The sequence below is a fragment of the Ziziphus jujuba genome, chromosome 5, assembly GCF_031755915.1.
Source record: "Ziziphus jujuba cultivar Dongzao chromosome 5, ASM3175591v1".
NCBI lineage: Eukaryota > Viridiplantae > Streptophyta > Magnoliopsida > Rosales > Rhamnaceae > Ziziphus > Ziziphus jujuba.
The window spans coordinates 28,676,369-28,696,082 of NC_083383.1; the positions used below are offsets into that span (position 1 = coordinate 28,676,369).

The 19,714-nt window shown below is 30.1% G+C and overlaps 2 protein-coding genes across 12 annotated transcripts; both read left to right on the forward strand.

Annotated features, from left to right (window-relative positions):
* The first annotated feature begins 2,173 nt into the window (after positions 1-2,173).
* Positions 2,174-14,953, forward strand: LOC107421605 (type IV inositol polyphosphate 5-phosphatase 3). Of its 11 annotated transcripts, none has more exons than XM_048475456.2 (13): positions 2,174-2,418; positions 2,506-2,653; positions 8,628-8,657; positions 8,781-8,943; positions 9,205-9,279; positions 9,853-9,925; positions 10,063-10,167; positions 10,500-11,370; positions 12,048-12,232; positions 12,610-12,718; positions 12,953-13,095; positions 13,972-14,206; positions 14,558-14,953. In XM_048475456.2, the coding sequence occupies exons 3-13, from the start codon at positions 8,628-8,630 to the stop codon at positions 14,579-14,581; spliced, it is 2,013 nt and encodes a 670-aa protein (XP_048331413.2). In that variant the 5' UTR covers positions 2,174-2,418; positions 2,506-2,653; the 3' UTR covers positions 14,582-14,953. The 11 variants fall into 11 exon arrangements, 10 of the variants coding, with proteins under 10 accessions (XP_048331413.2, XP_048331414.2, XP_048331415.2 ...); XM_048475457.2 differs by having other exon boundaries at positions 2,536-2,653; XM_048475458.2 differs by having other exon boundaries at positions 2,605-2,653.
* An 808-nt stretch (positions 14,954-15,761) lies between these two features.
* On the forward strand, positions 15,762-19,391 carry LOC107421591 (uncharacterized). Its single transcript, XM_016030858.4, has 10 exons — positions 15,762-15,906; positions 16,042-16,103; positions 16,659-16,778; positions 16,906-17,005; positions 17,167-17,247; positions 17,391-17,440; positions 17,548-17,698; positions 17,784-17,840; positions 18,686-18,807; positions 18,909-19,391. The coding sequence occupies exons 1-10, from the start codon at positions 15,835-15,837 to the stop codon at positions 19,117-19,119; spliced, it is 1,026 nt and encodes a 341-aa protein (XP_015886344.3). The 5' UTR covers positions 15,762-15,834; the 3' UTR covers positions 19,120-19,391.
* The last annotated feature ends 323 nt before the right edge of the window (positions 19,392-19,714 follow it).

Below are 19,714 nucleotides of genomic sequence, written 5' to 3' on the forward strand. Positions count from 1 at the left end.
TTATTTTTTGTTTTCTTTTTTTGACATTGGAGTGGAGATTTGAATTGAAATCTTTATTTGAGAATGTAGTAATTTCACCACTAACTTATCCCAAAAGATCAGTAAATAACTTAAAAAAACACACACACAGTAAATAACTTAAAAACACACACACACACACACACACACATATTATATATATATATATATATATATATATATTCATACTTTATAAAGTTATTGTACATATATATATATATATATATATAGTCAAAAGCCGAACTCTTTTTACGACCTAATTAACGTGGTAATAATTTGATGATATACGTACGTACATATTTAAGATAATCTGAAATCAGAGAACTTGCTTTAGAATTAACAATATTAGTGCACTAATCGACAAATGGAAAAAAATTGATAATTCTACTCGTGCACTAATACTATTAAAATCACCCCAATTGGGTAAAACAATAACTTCATATTTGTGGAAAAAAATTATAATTAATTAATGAACTCCTATCTCTCGGTCCCTCAAAGAGAGAGAATGTTATGTTAATAATGATTTAAGCAAAATTATTAGTCACCACCACTCTTTATTCAACAAAATATATATAAAATTATAACTTTATTTCCGATTAGTGGGCCTTAATCCTATTTTAATACATTCCCACTTTTCATTAGTCTTTGCAGAATCATTAACAAATGGCTTCCAAAAAGGTTAACCTTTTTGGTTTTTTAATTTCTCTAAGCAAATGGCTTCCGAAAAGGTTATCTTTTTTTCTTTTTTTTTTCTTTTTTCTTTTTTTTAAAAATAACTTATCTTTTTTTTTTTTTAATAACTTTAATTAAGGATTGGTTGAAACACGATTTTCACGAGGTTAGAATAGGAAAATTCAGTGATTTCTGTCCAATATATAATTTAGTGGTTGGACCCCAAAAAACACATACATAGAGACAATATATACTCTTTTTTATTTTTTATTTTTCCCTGTTTTGTAACTTTGTTCCACCTACTTGTGTAGGATGGCTTATGGGTACGTAAGATCTTATCTATCCAGTGAATTCTTAATTAATTATGCTTATAATCAGCTTAAGTATAGCTAATTATAACTCATTAATTAGGCTGTAATACATATATATTACATATACTAGACTGGATTTATGCAGATGAAATGCCTTGAAAGCGGGACCTTCTATAAATATCATAATGAAACTCAAAATTCACAACGGTTTATCTCCTTGCTCCATATCACCCCCCCCCCCCACCCCAAAAAAAAAAAAAAAAAAAAAAAAAAAAAGAAGAAGAAATGAACCAAAAAACTAAAAAAAGAAATTGTTTGGCTACATTTTGTTTACAATCTTAAACTAGTATATATTAATGTGATTTATTGATGAATCCAATATATATTATATAAAGTGAGAGAGAAATTCGTACGCGAAATTAAAATAGATATTATTAACAAAAATGGTAAATTCCACTATACATATAAGAAGAGAAATTGAAATTAAAAAACTTTAATATTAACTTCATCGATCATTATTTTACAAAAGAAATTTTTGAGTTTTGTTTTATGATTTAAAATGTTAAAAAATTCTTTGCTAATTTATATAATTTACATATAGGTATAGTGATATTCTATATGGAGATTTGCATTATTCGTATTTTTTATGTGTAAACATTTGCAAAATAGGATAGTTTTTGAAAAAAATTGTCAACTTTGTAACAACGATTTTTTATAAAACATCATTTGTGGACTATATAGATATATAATACATTTCCTTTTTAAAATTTTTTCTGCTTCAGGACTTTATGTTTTGGTTAATCAATAACAATAAATTACATAGAAATCCACAATTTATTTGTAACCATTAATTGTACTGTCTATAATTTTTTTTACCCAACGTCAAAGCTTAAGGGTGTCCCCCATTGAAAAATATATATATATATATATATATATATATCTGCATCTCAGAAGAAAAATATATAACAAAAAATGCACCGAAACAAATAGGGAATGATGATAGGTATAGGAAGTAAACACATAAAATAAAAACGGAAATTGATAGGTGAGGAATTGACACCGTAAACAGACCACGTGGAAGAAAGACATTGAAGGAGATCAAATGGGGGGGGTAAAGAGACAAAATGGTCTCTTTTTGAACTGCTATAAAGAGCCAACAAAAGCCACCTTTCTCTTCTGTGTCTCAGATTCAGAAGAAGAAGAGGAAGAAAAATAATTAGGCAAGCTCCTTTCTCTCTGACTCTCTCTCTCTCTCTCAGTCTTCTCCTTTATAATTCCTATTCCTATAGTACCACAAATAGAAAATCTTACAAGGAAGATCTTCCATATATATATATATATATATTATATATGTACAACAACTTCAAGGACTAGCAGCTATTACTCTGAATTGATCAACTGGGACTCGACCAAAAAGGTACTTTGATCATCTTCTCTAAAATTCTTTTTCAAATTTCCATTCTCATGATGGCTCTCTCTCTCTCTCTTTCTCTCTGTCTCTCAGTCTTCTCCTTTATAATTCCTATTCCTATAGTACCACAAATAGAAAATCTTACAAGGAAGATCTTCCATATATATATTTTATATGTACAACAACTTCAAGGACTAGCAGCTATTACTCTGAATTGATCAACTGGGACTCGACCAAAAAGGTACTTTGATCATCTTCTCTAAAAATCTTTTTCAAATTTCCATTCTCATGATGGCTCTCTCTCTCTCTCTCTCTCTCTCTGTGCATAATTTTCTTCTGTTTCCAGATCTTATATTATGACTCACTTCACTGTCACATGTAGTACAGTACATATATATATATATATAAATGTTTACAATGGGAAAACTAGAAACTTGTGGTTTGAATATCATAAATACATATGTATGTATATATTACAAGTTTTGTGTGGCTGGTATTCATCTATTTTGGCATAACTTTTTTTTTTCTTTTTTTAATGTTTTGGTATTAAATTGTTTTATAATATTTTTTTCTTTTAAATTTTTTTTTCTTTTAAATTTTTTAATTTTTTTTTTTTCTAGGGAGAGGGTCTTTAATAACTCTTCTGGTCTATTATTTTCCTCAGTTGCATCGAAAAAAATTGTCTGATATAAATAATAATTAATTAGAAAGCTTGGCTAGTTCATCTTCCACTTGTTTGCATCACTTTACATACATGATCTGGTAGATATATTTTTTTTTGGTGGAGGAGATAATATAGTTTTTCTTCCATACAAGTGCGTGCTTGCATCGATCCTTTTAATTAATTATTATTACATTATAAATAAAAATACCATAGTTTTCCATGTTGTTGTTTGTTTTTATCAGTTTACGTATCGGAAATTTGTGACATACCTAAATGCTAAGCATCTAAGATATATATATATATATATATAATTTTTTTTTCTTATACGAATTTTTGGATTTTATAAAATTTGGATGTGGTTATTTTTTTTATGCAATTACATGTAATCATCAATTTTGTGGAAAATTATCTGAATTTTGTTAAATTTCGACTTTTTTGGATGTGATAATTTCTCTCTTTCTGTACATATATTATATAAGCATCCTTATATAAAACTATAAAAATCTCCTTCAAAGGCCAAAGTTTGATTGGGATTTGAAAATCTATCAGTGGCTTTTTTGAATTTGTATATGAAGTTTATTTTTATCTTTTAAATTTTTAGTATTTTACATACAATTTTTTTAAAAAAATTTCTTATTTATTTTATTTTTTAAGGATTTTAAATGTCATCCGGTCGTTTATTATTTATTTATTATAAAAAAAAGACATATGGGGTGTCTTGTATGACACCATTCTCTGAACAAGAGCTAATAGTGCACACAATTCTAATTTTAGTCCCAGAATTATCAAGCTTTTTTTCATTAGATACAAGATGTTATATCTTTAGGAAGCAAACAAAAGATGTGTAATTATCCTTTTTTACTCACCGAAAATTCAAAAAATTAAAATTTAAAAATAAATTATTATTATTAGTATTATATTAATTTGTTTTGGTCGAAAAAGATAAGTGACAGCCTTATGTGATAAATAGTTGAGACAATTTTCGCAATTGTGCCAAAATTAAAAGCGGTGGAAAAGATTTTCTTAATAATAATACTTGCATGTCGGGGACAGTTTCTTAGGCTTGTAGCAACCTGGTATGTCGCAATATTTCTTTTAATCATGAAGGTTCCCTCTTTATACTTCAAATATATTTATAAATTGCATTTATTTATTTATTTTATTTTTTCTTTTTGCTAAGAGAACCGCATTTTTTTTTTTAATTGATGGTTTCGTGTAAAACAACTCTAACTTTGGTCCCATGGATGTGACTTAAAGTTTGAATTATTAGCCACATTGATAGTAACCAAAATTTCAGGCAATTTTATCAAAATCAGATTGCTTGCAAGGCTCAATTTCACATGAAAAATATCCAAAACGCTGCATCTATAGCAAAATATACATAGAAGAAATTGTCTTTTTATATGCATCACGCATCTAAGGAGGTTTTGGTGATCCTTTTGGGAACAAATTTTTAATACTTCAAAAATACCAACTTTTTCTTCTAGTATATTAGTAGGATCCATATATATAGATCCCATCTACATATTAAATGGAAAAAGTTAAACATTTTCAAGAATATTATAGATTTTTTTCCCTTTTAGGATAAAATAATTATTGGTAAAAACTTATAATATTGAAAATTGTATGAATAATCTAATTATCATAATTTTCAACATAATATGATTAATTATGAAAGGCCATGTGCACGAGGACCAGACATAGCGCACCCCCTCTACATGTGGGGTGTGCCTAAAAGATTGAATGGAATAATTAATGATTTTTTTTGAAAATTATAGACTTATTCGAATATACGAAAGTTTGTTTGGTTCACAAATTTATTTATTCGTATGATTCAGTGAATGATAACAAAAATATAACAACAACCATATATATGTCCCTTTTTATTTGTCTATGTATTTTACTAATACACACACACACACACACATATATATATATATATTAAACATATACATTTTTTTTAATTTTTTAAATTTTGGTTCATAAGTGTTTTTAATTTGTAAAAACCAAAAAGTAAGTGATTAACAGGGACTGTTAGAAAGTTGTATTTAAATGATATTAGACTTTAAAACCTAACAAAAATTATTTGAACTATTACTATTGACTGCAACTTCACTCACGTTTAATTTACGAAAATTTAAATTAGACGTAATTACATTTTTCAGTATTCATTATTGTTTGAAATATTAATACAAAAATTACTTAAACTTTTCTATTAAAACTGGATGATGAATGGAAATTGAAAGAACAAATCCAAAAGTTTAAATGAAACAAAATGAAACTTTTTGCAGCTACATTAATTTATATAAGCTAGCTAGCACTTACTGGATTTGGTATACAATTAGATCCCAATTGATTTTCTACCTTCAAGACAAAAGAGAGGACAAAAGTAGTGCTACATTATTATTTTTTTTTTCTTCTCTCTCGTTTTCTTAGGGTATGTTTGTTTCCTATCAATTTTCTCTTTTTTTTTCCCCTTTTTCTGTTGGACGTGTTCTATATTCTTCCCATCCACATGGAAGATGATGCATATAAAGTTTATGTGAAAATTAAAGAAGAGATGGAAAAGAAAATGATGGGGTCCATATGTATCATATTCATATGTCATCATCATACACATTGAATGAGGTATGTTTCATTTCCATCTGCCACATTAGTCCTTGTGTGGATCCACACGGTTTAATCTCTTTATTGCCTTTTTTTTTTTAATTCATATATATATATATATATATATATATCCATTTTTCCCCACTTTGATCTCACTATTTTTACATGATTTTCCTTTTTTCAGTTTCACTAATTTGTAGTCTTTCCTTTTTCATTGAATTTCCTCCTTGCTACTTTTCACAAGTTTAACAGAAATTTTCCGACCACTTGGGAAACAACAAAGTGGTCGAAATCTCAATGAGAAATTTAGTATAATTTGAAAGAAGTTTAGCCACAAAATGTGGATTGGTGGGGTTAGCCTACTTTATCTAAACCATTAAATAGTTCAACTCCCAACAAAGCTATATAAAGTTTATTTGGATAACTCTATAATACTTTAGTTCATTGTTTGGGAAAAAAAAAACCTTTATAATTTATCAGGGGGCGGTGAAGGTGGCCAAACTTAAATGTTAGGATATATAAAAGTCAAATACATTATATTTTCAAAGAAAAAAAAATCAATCTATCTCAATAATATGTAACTTATTATATATATAGATATATATTTATATGTCGGCTAAATGCAGAAGGTTATGCATGTTAATCATAATTTTTTTCAATTTGTTATGTAACCCACTGTTCAAATTATGTGTTAGGAATATTTAATTCAAATACATGACTTTTTTTCCAGAAAGAAAAAAAGAAAGTAGACTTTCTGTATTTTTTATATAGATGAATTGGTCGTCTTCATAAAAAAAAAAAAAAAAAAAAAGACGGAAAAAAACCTTTTAGCTGGCAATTTTTTAATTAAATTCAACTTCAATTTGATTTAAGCAACTTAGTCAATAATGATTTATCATTGTGTTTTTTACTTTTTTTTTACTTTTTTAAATAATCATGATTTATCATTCTTGACTTTATATATGTAATGAAGTCAAATTTGACGATTATATATGATGAAGATCTATAACTTGTACAAAAGAATTAATAATTTTAATGCATAATAGTAGAAAGTTATAGTTCCTATTTAATATATAATTCCTTTTTGTTAGCTAATGTAACACAAACCCAATAATAGACCTTCATTTGAAAAAAAACAAAAATATAGTTGGCATATTATAAATAATTTGTTAGGAACAACAACACTTTTAGAATTTATACAAATTAGTTTTATTTATCAAAGAGAAAACAAAATTGGATTCCCATTTCATGTATGTGTTTCATAAAATATGCACTTTGCATCATGAAATTATTGTTTTGGAACATAAGGAAGATAAGTAATGTTGGGAAATAATAGTACAAACAATAGCATCAAGTGGTATTGTCTGTTTTATTGTCTTTCTACACTTTTATATGATGACATACATCTAATCTTGACACTTGTTATCGATTATAGAAATTCCCAACTTGCAAATTGCAATATTTTCTCTATTCATTGATGTTAATTTTGTGCTTTTGCCACGAAGAAAAAAATTGATGTTAACTTGTGCTTAATCCTCTTGGCTTTGCATTCACCGACCTCATTATTATCTTCTAGAATAATAATTGAGTTTTAAAAATAACTTTCTCAAATATTATTAGTGAAAATGTTGAATGTTGTAAAAAAATATGATTAGCAAAACTTATAGGCAAACTTATTCATAAGCTAAGTTAAAACGTATAGGCGGCTAAGTAACAAAACCACTGTTATTATTTCCTGTAAATATTTTAAAATCAAATATTTCATCCTCAACGATTACCCAAAAAAAAAAAAAAAAAAGATTTTAATCACTAATATCATATCTTAATATTTGTTATTGTTTATACAAATAAGAAAATTATAAAACTCTTTTACTAGTGATACTTAATTTTCTACATGAAAATATATAATCAAATTTATATACCCTAAGGATAAAATAAATATGATAATAAAAAAAATGAAATTATCACTAACTTTTTATCTTATGTGCATTGTTGGATGTGTTTCATTGAATGATTCAAGATGATTTGTTAAAGAAACTTTATTAGATATTTTGGTTTATAGAACACTCTCATTATTTTTGTAAAATGTTAAAAACAATACTAAATTTATGCATATAAATTGGACACATTTTTTAGTTATATATTTTTTTCAATAAAATATTTAACTCGATTCAATCTCTAAGATTATAAGACCTCTAAGATATTTTCAAAAAGATAAAGCACCAAACAATATCATAGTGCCACATAAAATTGCATATAATTTAATCACAAAAGAAAAAAATAATAATGATACTTATCCAAACTTTAACCTTTTTTGTTTTTAATTTTTAATTTTTAACTTTTTATCAATGTTTGTTTGGAATGGATAGCTCCAAGACCTTCAAACTGTTGTAACAACTTTTATTTACAAAATTAATTGTCAAAATCGTCGAGAAATTTCCAAGAAAAGATAGAAAAAAAAAAAAAATCCCATTCCATAAAAAATTCAAGGGCGCCACAGAGCAGAAGAAAAAAAATAAAATAGGCGGACCCACAAAATGTAAAATCAGTGGGTCCAGTCGACAAGTCATCACCAACCGTCCGGCTGCTGGCCAATAAACACTGAACCGGGTTCGGTCAAAAATGGATTCTTTATTTTGAATAATTTAAATTATTTATTATTATTATTATTATTTTTTTAAAAAAAGTCTAAAAGGCGTTCGCAGACAAAGCCATAACCGTTATTTCGGTGCCTGCGGTCTTCTTCTTCTTCTTCTTCTTCACCGAATTCTCTCTCTCTCTCTCTCTCTCTCTCTCTCTCTCTCTCTCTCTCGCTATCTTTCTTTCTCTCTCTAAAACACTTAAATAGGGTTTTACACTGGTTGTTCTTCAATCTTCCAGTTTCGGTGGCTGTATTTGTGTGTGTGTTGTGTTTTCTTCTTCTCAATATCTTTTGCTTTTTCAGATGAAGCGAAGCTCCAAGTACAGTCCTGAGGTAGATATTTCTTTTCTCCTCTCTCCCTAACTTCTTGGGTTTTTCTCTCTCTAGTCTCCCAATTCTTTTTTTTTTTTTTGGGATTTTTTTGGTTAATTTTTGGAAAATGAGATAAATTTGCAGCGGAGTTGGGCTGAACTGTGTTGTTTGGATTGCTCGTTCATACAGCTCTTCTGGCCCAGAGCGGTGATGCGCAAATGGTTCAATATTAGTGCCAAGGACTCAGATTACAGTGCTGACACCGACGACGAAGACGAAGCAGATGATGCTGATTCAGATACAGAGGGTCTGGCTTTTCATTCGTCATTCTCCATTACTTCTCAATTTTTCGTTTTCTTTTTCCTTTTGCGGGGATAGAATTGGAATTTTATAATTTGCTCATTGTTGTAGGTATATTTGATAATGTACATGACTATGTGCTGATTTATTGGAAACTTTTTGAGTTTTTATGGGGTTTATCGATTGTGGGAATATATATATATATATATATTTTTTTTCTGGAATGCCCTTTTGAGGTTTGACTCTAACTATGTTGTGGTCTCTGCAGAATTTGCTCAATCGGGAAGGAAATCACGGTTTAGAGATGAAGTTGTAGAAGATGATGCTTGGGTTGATCCTAATGGTAATGTTTCAGTTGCATCTCACCAAATTCCAATTTTAATGCCCATTTTGATGTAGTATTTTCATGGTATAGGGAAGAGTGCTTGGTATTATTAATCCTGTACTTCAATTTGTCCAAGCTATACAACTATTTATATTAAGCATGAATGAAGGCAGCAATAAGTGATTGTTGAGTTGGGTGCAAGTGGAATAAAATTTGTTTTGATTTTTTCTGGTTGGAGAACTTGGAAACTATGATTGTTTTTTGTTTTATGTTTGATGCTTTTTGGTAATGTCTGTTTTGATCCTAGCTCGTTTCATTCTATTGGATGCGAATATTAGAAGTTAGATACATCTTTGGTGAGAGTTCTCATTACATGAAAACGTAGTATATTTAGTAATTCATATCATTTTGTATCAGCCAAAGATTCCGTTTTTAGGGATAACAAGCTTTTCCAAGTTCGATGATGCAAATTATTTTTCACGCATTGAACCCAATTGTTCTTTTCTTGATTTTGTGTGGACGAAGTTCCAATTTTTTGTTTTCACTAATTCTTGTAATTATTTGCTCACTTTTTTGTTCAATATAAATCAGATGCTCTTCCGAGGATGCGAAGACGAAAATCAGAAACTTTTAGGGCACAGTACATAAACACAAAGGAGCTCAGGTATGATCCCCTCTCATTCTTTTTGTAATACACGCATAATGCCTATCTCCACTGGTAATAATTTGAGAATAAGAGCATTGGTCAGCCAGATTCTGTTAGTGAATACTTTCTATTTGTACAATCTGTTGTGATCCTAGAGTATGCGTTGGGACATGGAATGTTGGAGGAAAGATTCCACCTGACGACTTAGATATTGATGATTGGCTAGATATAAATGAGCCGGCTGACATTTATGTACTAGGGTAAGTGGTTCTTTCTTCAGAATTTCTTATCATATTTAGGCATGATAAGCTGCTTTTTTATATTTTTTTCTCCTGCTTGCATTGACATATGTTGATTACTTGTTAAGATAAATTTTGAAATTTCTATAGATGCTTGAAGCAGGTTTTCTTACATTTCATACTTTTGTATGATACTTAAATTTATTGATTTATTTTTTTTGTATCAAAATATGATATCTATCTTTTCATTCTTTTATTAATATATCATCTATAAGCAGTCTCTTAGTTTTTTAATCTGCTGTTCATATTCAAGAGTCCATCTTAGAGGACTGAAAAATGCTTTGCATTTACAGTCTTCAGGAGATTGTGCCGTTAAATGCTGGGAATATTTTTGGTGCTGAAGATAGCCGCCCAGTTAGTAAGTGGGAAAGTATTATCCGTGAAGCACTTAATAGGGTTCGACCTAGAGGATTCAAGATTAAATCCTTCAGTGATCCTCCTTCTCCATCAAGATATAAGCCCTCTCATGATGTGCCAGACATAGAAGAGGAGATGCTTGAAAGTGATAGTGATGTGGGTGAGGAACTCCATGATATCGGTGAGGAAGTCCATCCATTGAATGATGAAATAGACTTCGATGAAAGCAAGGACAGAATAGTCGCATGTGAACATGGGAACTTAATTACTGGAATTTCAAACTGTAATGAATGTGATAATACAAGCATGCCAGTAGAACAGAATTTTCAGAGGCAATTTTCTTCTACAAGGAGGTTAGATAGATTAAATTGCATGTGGAAGAGGGAGATAAATACAGAAGAATCAGGTGCTCAGCAAACTGTCAAATTAACCAAAATGCTTAGTGGTACTGAAAGAATTGGTTTAAGCTGGCCGGAGCCTCCATTAAACTTGCTATCACAGCATATATTGGAGAGGCCAAGATCTTTTAATTCAATTAAATCTTTCAAGGTGTCCAAGTCATTTAAAACAAATAGTTCTTTCAAGTCAACCTTGAACAATGTGCCATCAGATATAGCCTTGCTTGCTGAAATTGACCTTGAAGCTATCATGAAGCGGAAAAGAAGATCATCGTTTGTAAGGATAGTAAGCAAGCAGATGGTTGGTATTTTTGTCACTATATGGGTTCGTAGGAGCTTGCGTAGACATATTCAGAATCTAAACGTGTCTACCGTGGGTGTTGGCGTCATGGGCTACATTGGTAACAAGGTTAGTTTTCTTTTCCTCTTTTCGGCTGATCTCATCTTTTTATTGCAACAAAATTATTATTATCATACTTCAAATCTTCTTGTTTAAATTTATCAGAGGGCCTCATAGTTATGTAAATGTAACTGTATGCATTCATGTACTGACAAAAGTCTTACTTTGGAGTTTTGTCTTTATATACTGTAAAGATTACATCAAATCCTGAGAAAGCAGATATTGTTTAAAGTAGTTAAATGCTTGGTCCTTGCACTATATGTGTGGTGTTCTGATTCTGCATCTAGAAACTAATTCCTAATATTCTTTATTATGGTAAATTGTAGTTCTGTTGGATCTGCTTCCTAAAAGTATAGGTTTTAGGGATTGATGGTAGTTTACTATGGTGGTAAAAGAGTTTGGTTGTATGTTTGGTCTTGTGCTCAAATCCTGCTATCCTAGTAGTTAACTGCTCTTCATGTGTAAGGCCCACTTTGTCTCACTGAAGTATTGGAGTGGCTACACATGATGGGGGCGTATAAGTGTGTTTATTATTGCTTGAAATACATAAATAGTTGGGGCCATTTCAGCATTTTAATCTTTTGGAATTGATGATAACTTAAAAACCATACTGAATATTATTTATAGATTTTAACTTTTGAAATGCCTTAAGCATTATCTGGTTTTAAGACATTTCAATTTTTCAGGGATCAATATCGGTCAGCATGTCTATATATCAGACGCTGTTTTGTTTTATATGCACTCACCTGACAGCAGGTGAAAAACATGGAGATGAACTTAAAAGGAATTCAGATGTGAAAGAAATACTTCGGAGGACTCACTTCCATTCATTTTCTGGTATCGGGCTTCCCAAAAGCATCCATGACCATGAGTGAGTACATGTCACTTCATTATAAAAACTAGGAATCAATTGCATCTGCTGCTTCTCTTTTAAACACGTTTTTCTGTCTATATGCAATTTTTTTTTTTTTTTCGTTGTTTCTCTGCAGCTATTATTATTTTATGTACCTTTTCTGGTTATTTTGGTTCTCAGTGTATCCCTACTCTTGAGTCTTGAAATATGATGGAGAAAATGTAGGTATTTGAAATAAGATAGCATGCTTATGAGATAGCTGCTAGTATCTCTTAACATTTTTTACATGTATGTAAGAATTATAACTTCTAAGTCTTCAAATTTCTAATATACATTAGGAGTTACGTATCTCTTTCAAAAAATTTGGTTAGTAAATAATATTTTATTCTATGCAGAAGAATTATCTGGTACGGTGATCTGAATTATCGTCTCAACATGTCATATGAGAACACACGAGAACTTATCTCAAAGAAGGAATGGTCCAAACTGCAGGAGATGGATCAGGTGCACTTTGCATTTTCTAAGGAAGTGCATGGAAGAACTTCCATTTTTCATTTCTGGTGCTGCATTTCCTTCAGATCATGTGGAGCCGACATGGTCTGATGGATTAGATTGCTACACGTCTATAGCATTCTTTGTGATACATTTTCGGTTTTGATCCAATATTTAAGAAATTTTGAAGTAAATTTAAGAAAATACTATACCAAATTAGCTATTAAAGATTATTATTTCTGACAGCTTGTACGAGAGCTAAAAAAAGGTCGTGCTTTTGATGGATGGTCTGAGGGCACTTTAAAATTTCCTCCAACCTATAAATATGAGCTTAATTCAGACAAGTATTATGGAGATGATCCAAGAGCAGGGAGGCGTACCCCAGCATGGTATGTTGTTTGAGTTTCTTGACTTTTCTAGTTTGCTTATCAAGTTCAATGCATTATACTCTCATATTGGAATGCTATTTGGATTCGTATAAAATGAACCTTTCATATGAATTTATTTCCACCATTTCTTAATCTTGTCAAATGCTGTTTCAGATTCGTGTGTATGTTTTTTATGCAATTATTTAACAAGTAATAAATTTAAAGCACTTAACTCAGGGTGCATAATGATTTTTGCTCATGGTCGATAAACTTGCCAAGTTTTCATAGTCCACTAGTCGGAAAGTCACTAGAAAGTTTCAAATCCTTTCACATCCTGATGAGGGTATGATTTTGTAATCTACTGTGCAAAATATTTCCTTCTTCAGAAGACATATGTTTTGCATTAATCATCAAATGTCCCAATTGCTTCACCAGTGTGCTTGTTCAATAATAAGGTTTTTATGTCAACTTTCTCTGTTATATACAAATACATATAAAACCACGACCATTAATTTTGCTATGATATAATGATAAAGTAAATATTATAATTTTTGTTGTCTTGCAAACTAAAATATTGCTTTTCAAATTTAACTACTTCCTGTTTTAAGACCTTGGCCTTACACTTTGTTGTTGTTGATTCCCTGCTCTTTCATTGCATCAACTCTTTAATAAATTGGGGAAATGTACTCTGGGCATTCCCCTTTGTTATTTCAGATGTGAATTGCTAATAAAGAGTAGACATATTGAATACGTAACAACATATTAGAAAGAATGTTTGGATTCTCACTTTATGTTTGTAATAGTTGGAACTTGGCAGCATTTATTCTATTGCATTCGAGCATTTATTTCCTGTTACGAAATTTACTATACTGTGTAGTGTTGCATTGTCGTTCTCAGGTGCGACCGTGTTCTTTCATATGGTAAAGGAATGAGGCTGCTGAAATATCGGAGGGCTGAACTTAAATTCTCTGATCATCGACCTGTGACTGCCACATACATGGCTGAGGTCGAGGTGTTTTCTCCTAGGAGGCTACAAAAGGCTCTGACTTTCACAGATGCAGAGATTGAGAATAACGAAATTGTAACAGATATGACCATTGAAGTTGGGATGAACCGCTTATTATTGGAACAGGTGAGTACCTTTCTATGACTTGAATTAAAGATCTGGTTCGTTTCTGTTCAGTTTCACTACTCTAATAAAGAACAAAATAAACTTTCCCTTCATAATTTTAGAGATGGGAAACATAGTTTATGTATAGAATAAATCTTGCTTGGGCTTGTTGCTTCACATTCTGTTTATAAACAGTGTTAGGCATTTACAAGGGTTTTTTTTTTTTTTTTTTTTTTTTTTTGGGGGGGGGAGATCTAAATCCGACGTTATTGTGAAGCAATTTCTGAAATTTTAGTTTAGTTATGCTGCAGCTGCTACTTAATGCTCACTTTCTGTATCTGCATTTGGATTTAACTTTGCTTCCTTGTGCAGGAAATATCAGATTGGAAGCGCTAATGGAGATTAGGACGGAAACTTTTAAGAGGCTGCTGGGTAACAGTTTCCTAAAACTAGTCAAATTTTGAAACATATCTAATATATCAATTCTTTTGATATTGATTTTTTTTTCCTTTTTTTTTTAATTTTTTTTTTTTACCACTAGTGTATATGTTCAATTAGGATGTAAATGTATGTAATAGAGGTTTTTACACAAAGGGCCTTTAGATGCTAAGTAAAAAGTTGGATATGAATATGAGATGCAGAGTAAAGTTGGATATGTACATTTGTTAAATGGTAATAAATGTGTAATCAGACTTTCTCACTGTAAGCTTTTTCTTTGACCGTATGGAAACAAGATTGTTCTACTGCAAGAGTAGAGCCTGTTCTTTTCGAATGGTGTTCCTATTTTCATATCCATTTTCTCTGTCATTTTTTTTTCTAGATAAATGTTAAAAAAAAGATATTAAGAAATCAATTGGAAACAAAAAATACACCAAAGATAGATGAGAAATTATTCACAATTTCGTTGTCACTCACTATTAGTGATGGTCCACATTATTTTATTTCTATAGGAAATTTGGGCATCCATTCGTCATGTTTATAAATGTGACATATAATCTGTTTTTTGCCTTTACCAATTTTGAGGTTCTTATACTCTTGAATTGAAGGGGGGGAAAAAAATAAAATAAATAAATAAATAAAAGGTGCTTACTCTCGTCTCATTTATTCTCCAATAAAAAAAGCTATACCTTAATCTATTGTATTTATGTAAAAATGACTATTTAACTGCGAAAATTTAAAAAAAAAAAGAAAAAAAAAAGGAAAGAAATGTATACAAAATAAATGAAATTGCAACAAAATATAAAAACGGATGATCTTGTAAACAATTTTGAAAAAATTAATATTCAACAATAAATGGGGAAAAATTAAACTAAATTAGATTTGTATGTAATTCACTCTTCAAAAAAAAAAAAAAAGTTTGGTTAAAGTATAATAAAATTATCAAATAATCCCGAAAAATCAAAATCAAGAAAATTGAAACACCCTGCTTATATTTATTTTTAATATTAAAGAATAATTTTAAAACAAAAAACATAATCCTCTCTTTGATACAAATTTTTTTGTTTGATCTGAAAATTTGTCTTCTGCTACGTGGACAAATTGCCAACCGCCAACATAACTAAATTTCAAATAGTAAAATAATAAAAAGAAAGAAAAATAAAATACTAATTTTGAAAAATCCACAGCTTCCCAACTGTAAAGCCAAAGCGATGGGGAAGTTTACACTCAAAGTCCAAATTCACTCATCTTCCGTAAGCGCACTCATAATGTTCCTTCTCAAGGTACTTTTTTTTTTTTTTTTTAAAGGGATTTTCTATTATATTATTATTTTTCTGCAAAGCATTTTCTACTGTATTTTATTGCTACCTTTCTGTTTCTGGGTATGTAGTATGATTTTGTTTTTCCACTTATAATAGGCATGGAGAGCAACATCTTTCGGTGTCTATGGCTACCTCAACTTCACCAAATCTGCTTTCATGTAATACCCATTTCATTTCCTTTGCTACCTTTTAACTTCTTCTTATATTTGTGAAGAAAAAAAAAAAATTACTAATATTGTTTTTGAACTGTTATTGGAAACCGAAGCTCTTCGAACTTGGATATGTTGATACAGACGAACTAACTTTCAATCAATCTAACATTTTTTTTAATTGCAAAAAAGGGTTTTTATTTTTTATTATCAATATTCGGGATTGTGTTTCTGAGTAAGTAGATGGGTTTGGTTTAATTTTTAATTTTTCGATTTGGGTTTGAAATTAAACATCAAAATTGTTATTAGCTTGCCTCATTCGATGTTCAGAAATCTTTACTGTTAGAAATAAATTGAATCGAAAATTTTTATGTTTGTATATTCATTTATTTGTGTACTGAATCATTTAGAGTTGAAAATCTGATATTTTTGTAAAAACTTGTATTTATGAAGGTGGTTTTTTTCTTTTTTTCTTTCATTGTTTCTACGTGTTGCTCCTTTTTGTTGATGATGATTCCCTAGATAATTTATATTAAAATATATATATATATATATACATCCCAGTGAGCATGCAAAAAAATTCAAGTCGGAGGATATGGAAATAAGAATTGAAGGGAAAAATTGCTTAGTAACCGGAGCAAATTCTGGCATTGGTTATGCAACAGCGGAGGGCCTTGCGTCACGGTGCTCTTCTTGCTTTAGCTGTTGTTTTAAATTTATACTATTGAACTTGATGTTTTTTGGTATACAACAAAGAAAATTGATTTTTTTTGGCTTCAGTTTTTAATAAATAATTTTTAATCATTATCAGTGGGGCAACTGTCTATATGGTGTGTCGAAATCAGGAGAGGGGAGAAGCTGCATTATCTAAAATTCAGTCTTCAACAGGCAACAAGAATGTGCATTTAGAGGTACCTTGTTGATTGCTTTTACTTATTAGTTTATTTTGTATTTTAAAGAGCATAGTTGATTAAAAATTCACAAAGGTTGTTCAAATTCTTTGATGGATACAAGATGCTGACTTACCAAAATCTCTATGAGCTCGTGCTTGATCTTGAATTTTAGCTTGCAGGTCTGTGATCTTTCGTCTGTTAGTGATATCAAGTCATTCGCATCCAGATTTTCTTCAAAGGATGTGCCTGTTCATATATTGGTAAATATTCTTTGAATATCTCCTACAAGATTATCAAACCATCCCAATATAGAAATAACGCCATGTCTTTTAAACTGCTTTTTTCTTTAGCTTCCTGCAAAATTGTTGAAGAATCTAATACAAATGAAATCTGCTGTCATTAGGTTAACAATGCTGGCTTGCTGGAGAATAATCGAGTTACAACCTCAGAAGGGTGTGTCTCTGGTTACCTGTGGCCACAACTAAATTTGATTCAATATAAATTCTTCACCTATTTATAAAATTTGCTGCATTACCCTCCTAATAATTTTTAAATTTCAGGTTTGAGATGAACTTTGCTGTAAATGTATTAGGTACTTTTTCTATGACAGAATCTATGCTGCCATTGCTGGAGAAAGCTGCACCTGATGCAAGGGTTATTACAGTTTCTTCTGGTGGAATGTACACAGCACCCTTGACCAAAGATCTTCAGGTGGCCTAGCTTTTGGGAAATTTTTGTTAGCTACATTTGCTGATGCAGGTTTTGGAATTCTCAAAAATAAATTTTTCTAATGCAGTATAGCGATGACAACTTTAATGGGCTGGATCAGTATGCTCGAAACAAGAGAATTCAGGTTTGGTGATCTGAAAACAGATATCTGGCTTTGCATGCTTTTGTGTTTTATGACTATTTATGATGTTTATTTGTTAAAATTGGGTGAAAAATATAGAGCAGTTTTGACAAACCAAGTCTGAAAATATGCTATTCGATGGAGCTAACAAGAAATCACAACCTTCACTTTCATATTAATGTCTTCTAAAGTAACTTAGCATGCAGTGTGCATCAGGTTGATAGAGCTGGTCAATTGTATAAATGGGCATAGATTTAGACATAGTTAGCCATGTAGTACACCTGGAACCTTAGATATGAGATTTATCTGTGCTTTTTATATACATCTTCTATCGTATTGATATTCTTTTCATATGCCGGTCGATAGTATTGATATTATCGCTTGTTTATAGGTTCTGTTTGGCTTGGATATGGTTAGAATACGTTATTAAAAAAGTGCAAAAATAAAAAATTCCTTCAGTATTATGCCATGAAGGGTGTTAAGTAGTTCAGAGTATACCCCAGTACAAATCTTTAAAAAAAAAAAAAAAAAAAAAAAAAGAGAGAAAGAAAAATGATAAATCCCTCTGCACAAATCAGTTTTTGTGTTCTTGGATGGGAATAAGTCTCAAATTTATACTGTTAATAATTTCATTTATAAAACTAAAATCAGTTATTCCTGGTAGTGTATCTGGATCCTTAGAATGTAACTTTACCAAGACATTTTTCTTTACCTAGGATTTGAAATTATATATATATATATATATATATATCTGATATTACCCTTAGACAAATTAGCACGCATATGAGACGATGTTATTAGTAAATCATGATTTATAAATGATTTTTTTTTTTTTAATATGAAAAAAGGTGGCTCTTACTGAAAAATGGGCTGAAATTTACAAAAACAAAGGGATTGGATTCTACTCGATGCACCCAGGTTGGGCTGAGACCCCTGGTGTCGCAAATAGCATGCCAGATTTCAATAGAAAGTAAGGAACTTATCCTCTGGATATAATTTTTCTTTTATCCATATAGGCAATATTCATATGTGTAAAGTTGTATTAATTATTTTGCTCTACATATGATTCAGTTTGTCAACAAAGCTTAGAACAAGTGAGGAAGGTGCAGACACAATTATTTGGTTGGCTTTACAACCAAAAGAAAAATTGGTTCCTGGTGCACTTTATTTTGATAGAGCTGAAGCACCTAAACATCTCAAGTTTGCAGCTACTAGCACCTCGCATGCTTTAATTGACTCTATTATCGACAGTCTACGTTCCTTATCAAAAATCTCTTCATAAGTTTAACAAAAAACTTCAATTGTGACATCTATAATGTTTGGGGAACTTTTGATGATAAACTTTCTAGTTTTACTCAAAAATATTTTCTTAGATAGCATTGCATGAATTACTGAGGAAAGATAGAGGATCATATTATTGGATTTCCCTCTAATTGCTTCATGAAGCATCATATACTTTCTGCCCTTTTTTACCCTTTGTTATGTTTGTTAATTTGTAATTTTATGATAATATGAAGAAGGAATGGTTATATATAGTGGTAGATTTTTACAAAATTGTTATTGCAATCTGTGTTAAGCGTTGGTTTATATTCCTTGTAAAGTGTTTTAAGTAACCTTTCCAAGGGAAAATGTTGAAGTTTGAAAAAAACTCAAAATATTTGGCCGCATATGTTCCTCAAACCAAAATTTTGATGCTTGGATTCCTTGTTGAAAGGGATTTCTTATTTATCTTATATTCGTTATTTTAAAGAGTTTTAACTTTTAAAAAAAAAGTTTCAATCTATTTTCTTTTTTTAAAAAATTAAAATAAAGAGTTGTTTAGGTTTTCAAATATAAAAAGTCACATCCACTCCATATTTGAATTTTATACTTGTTTT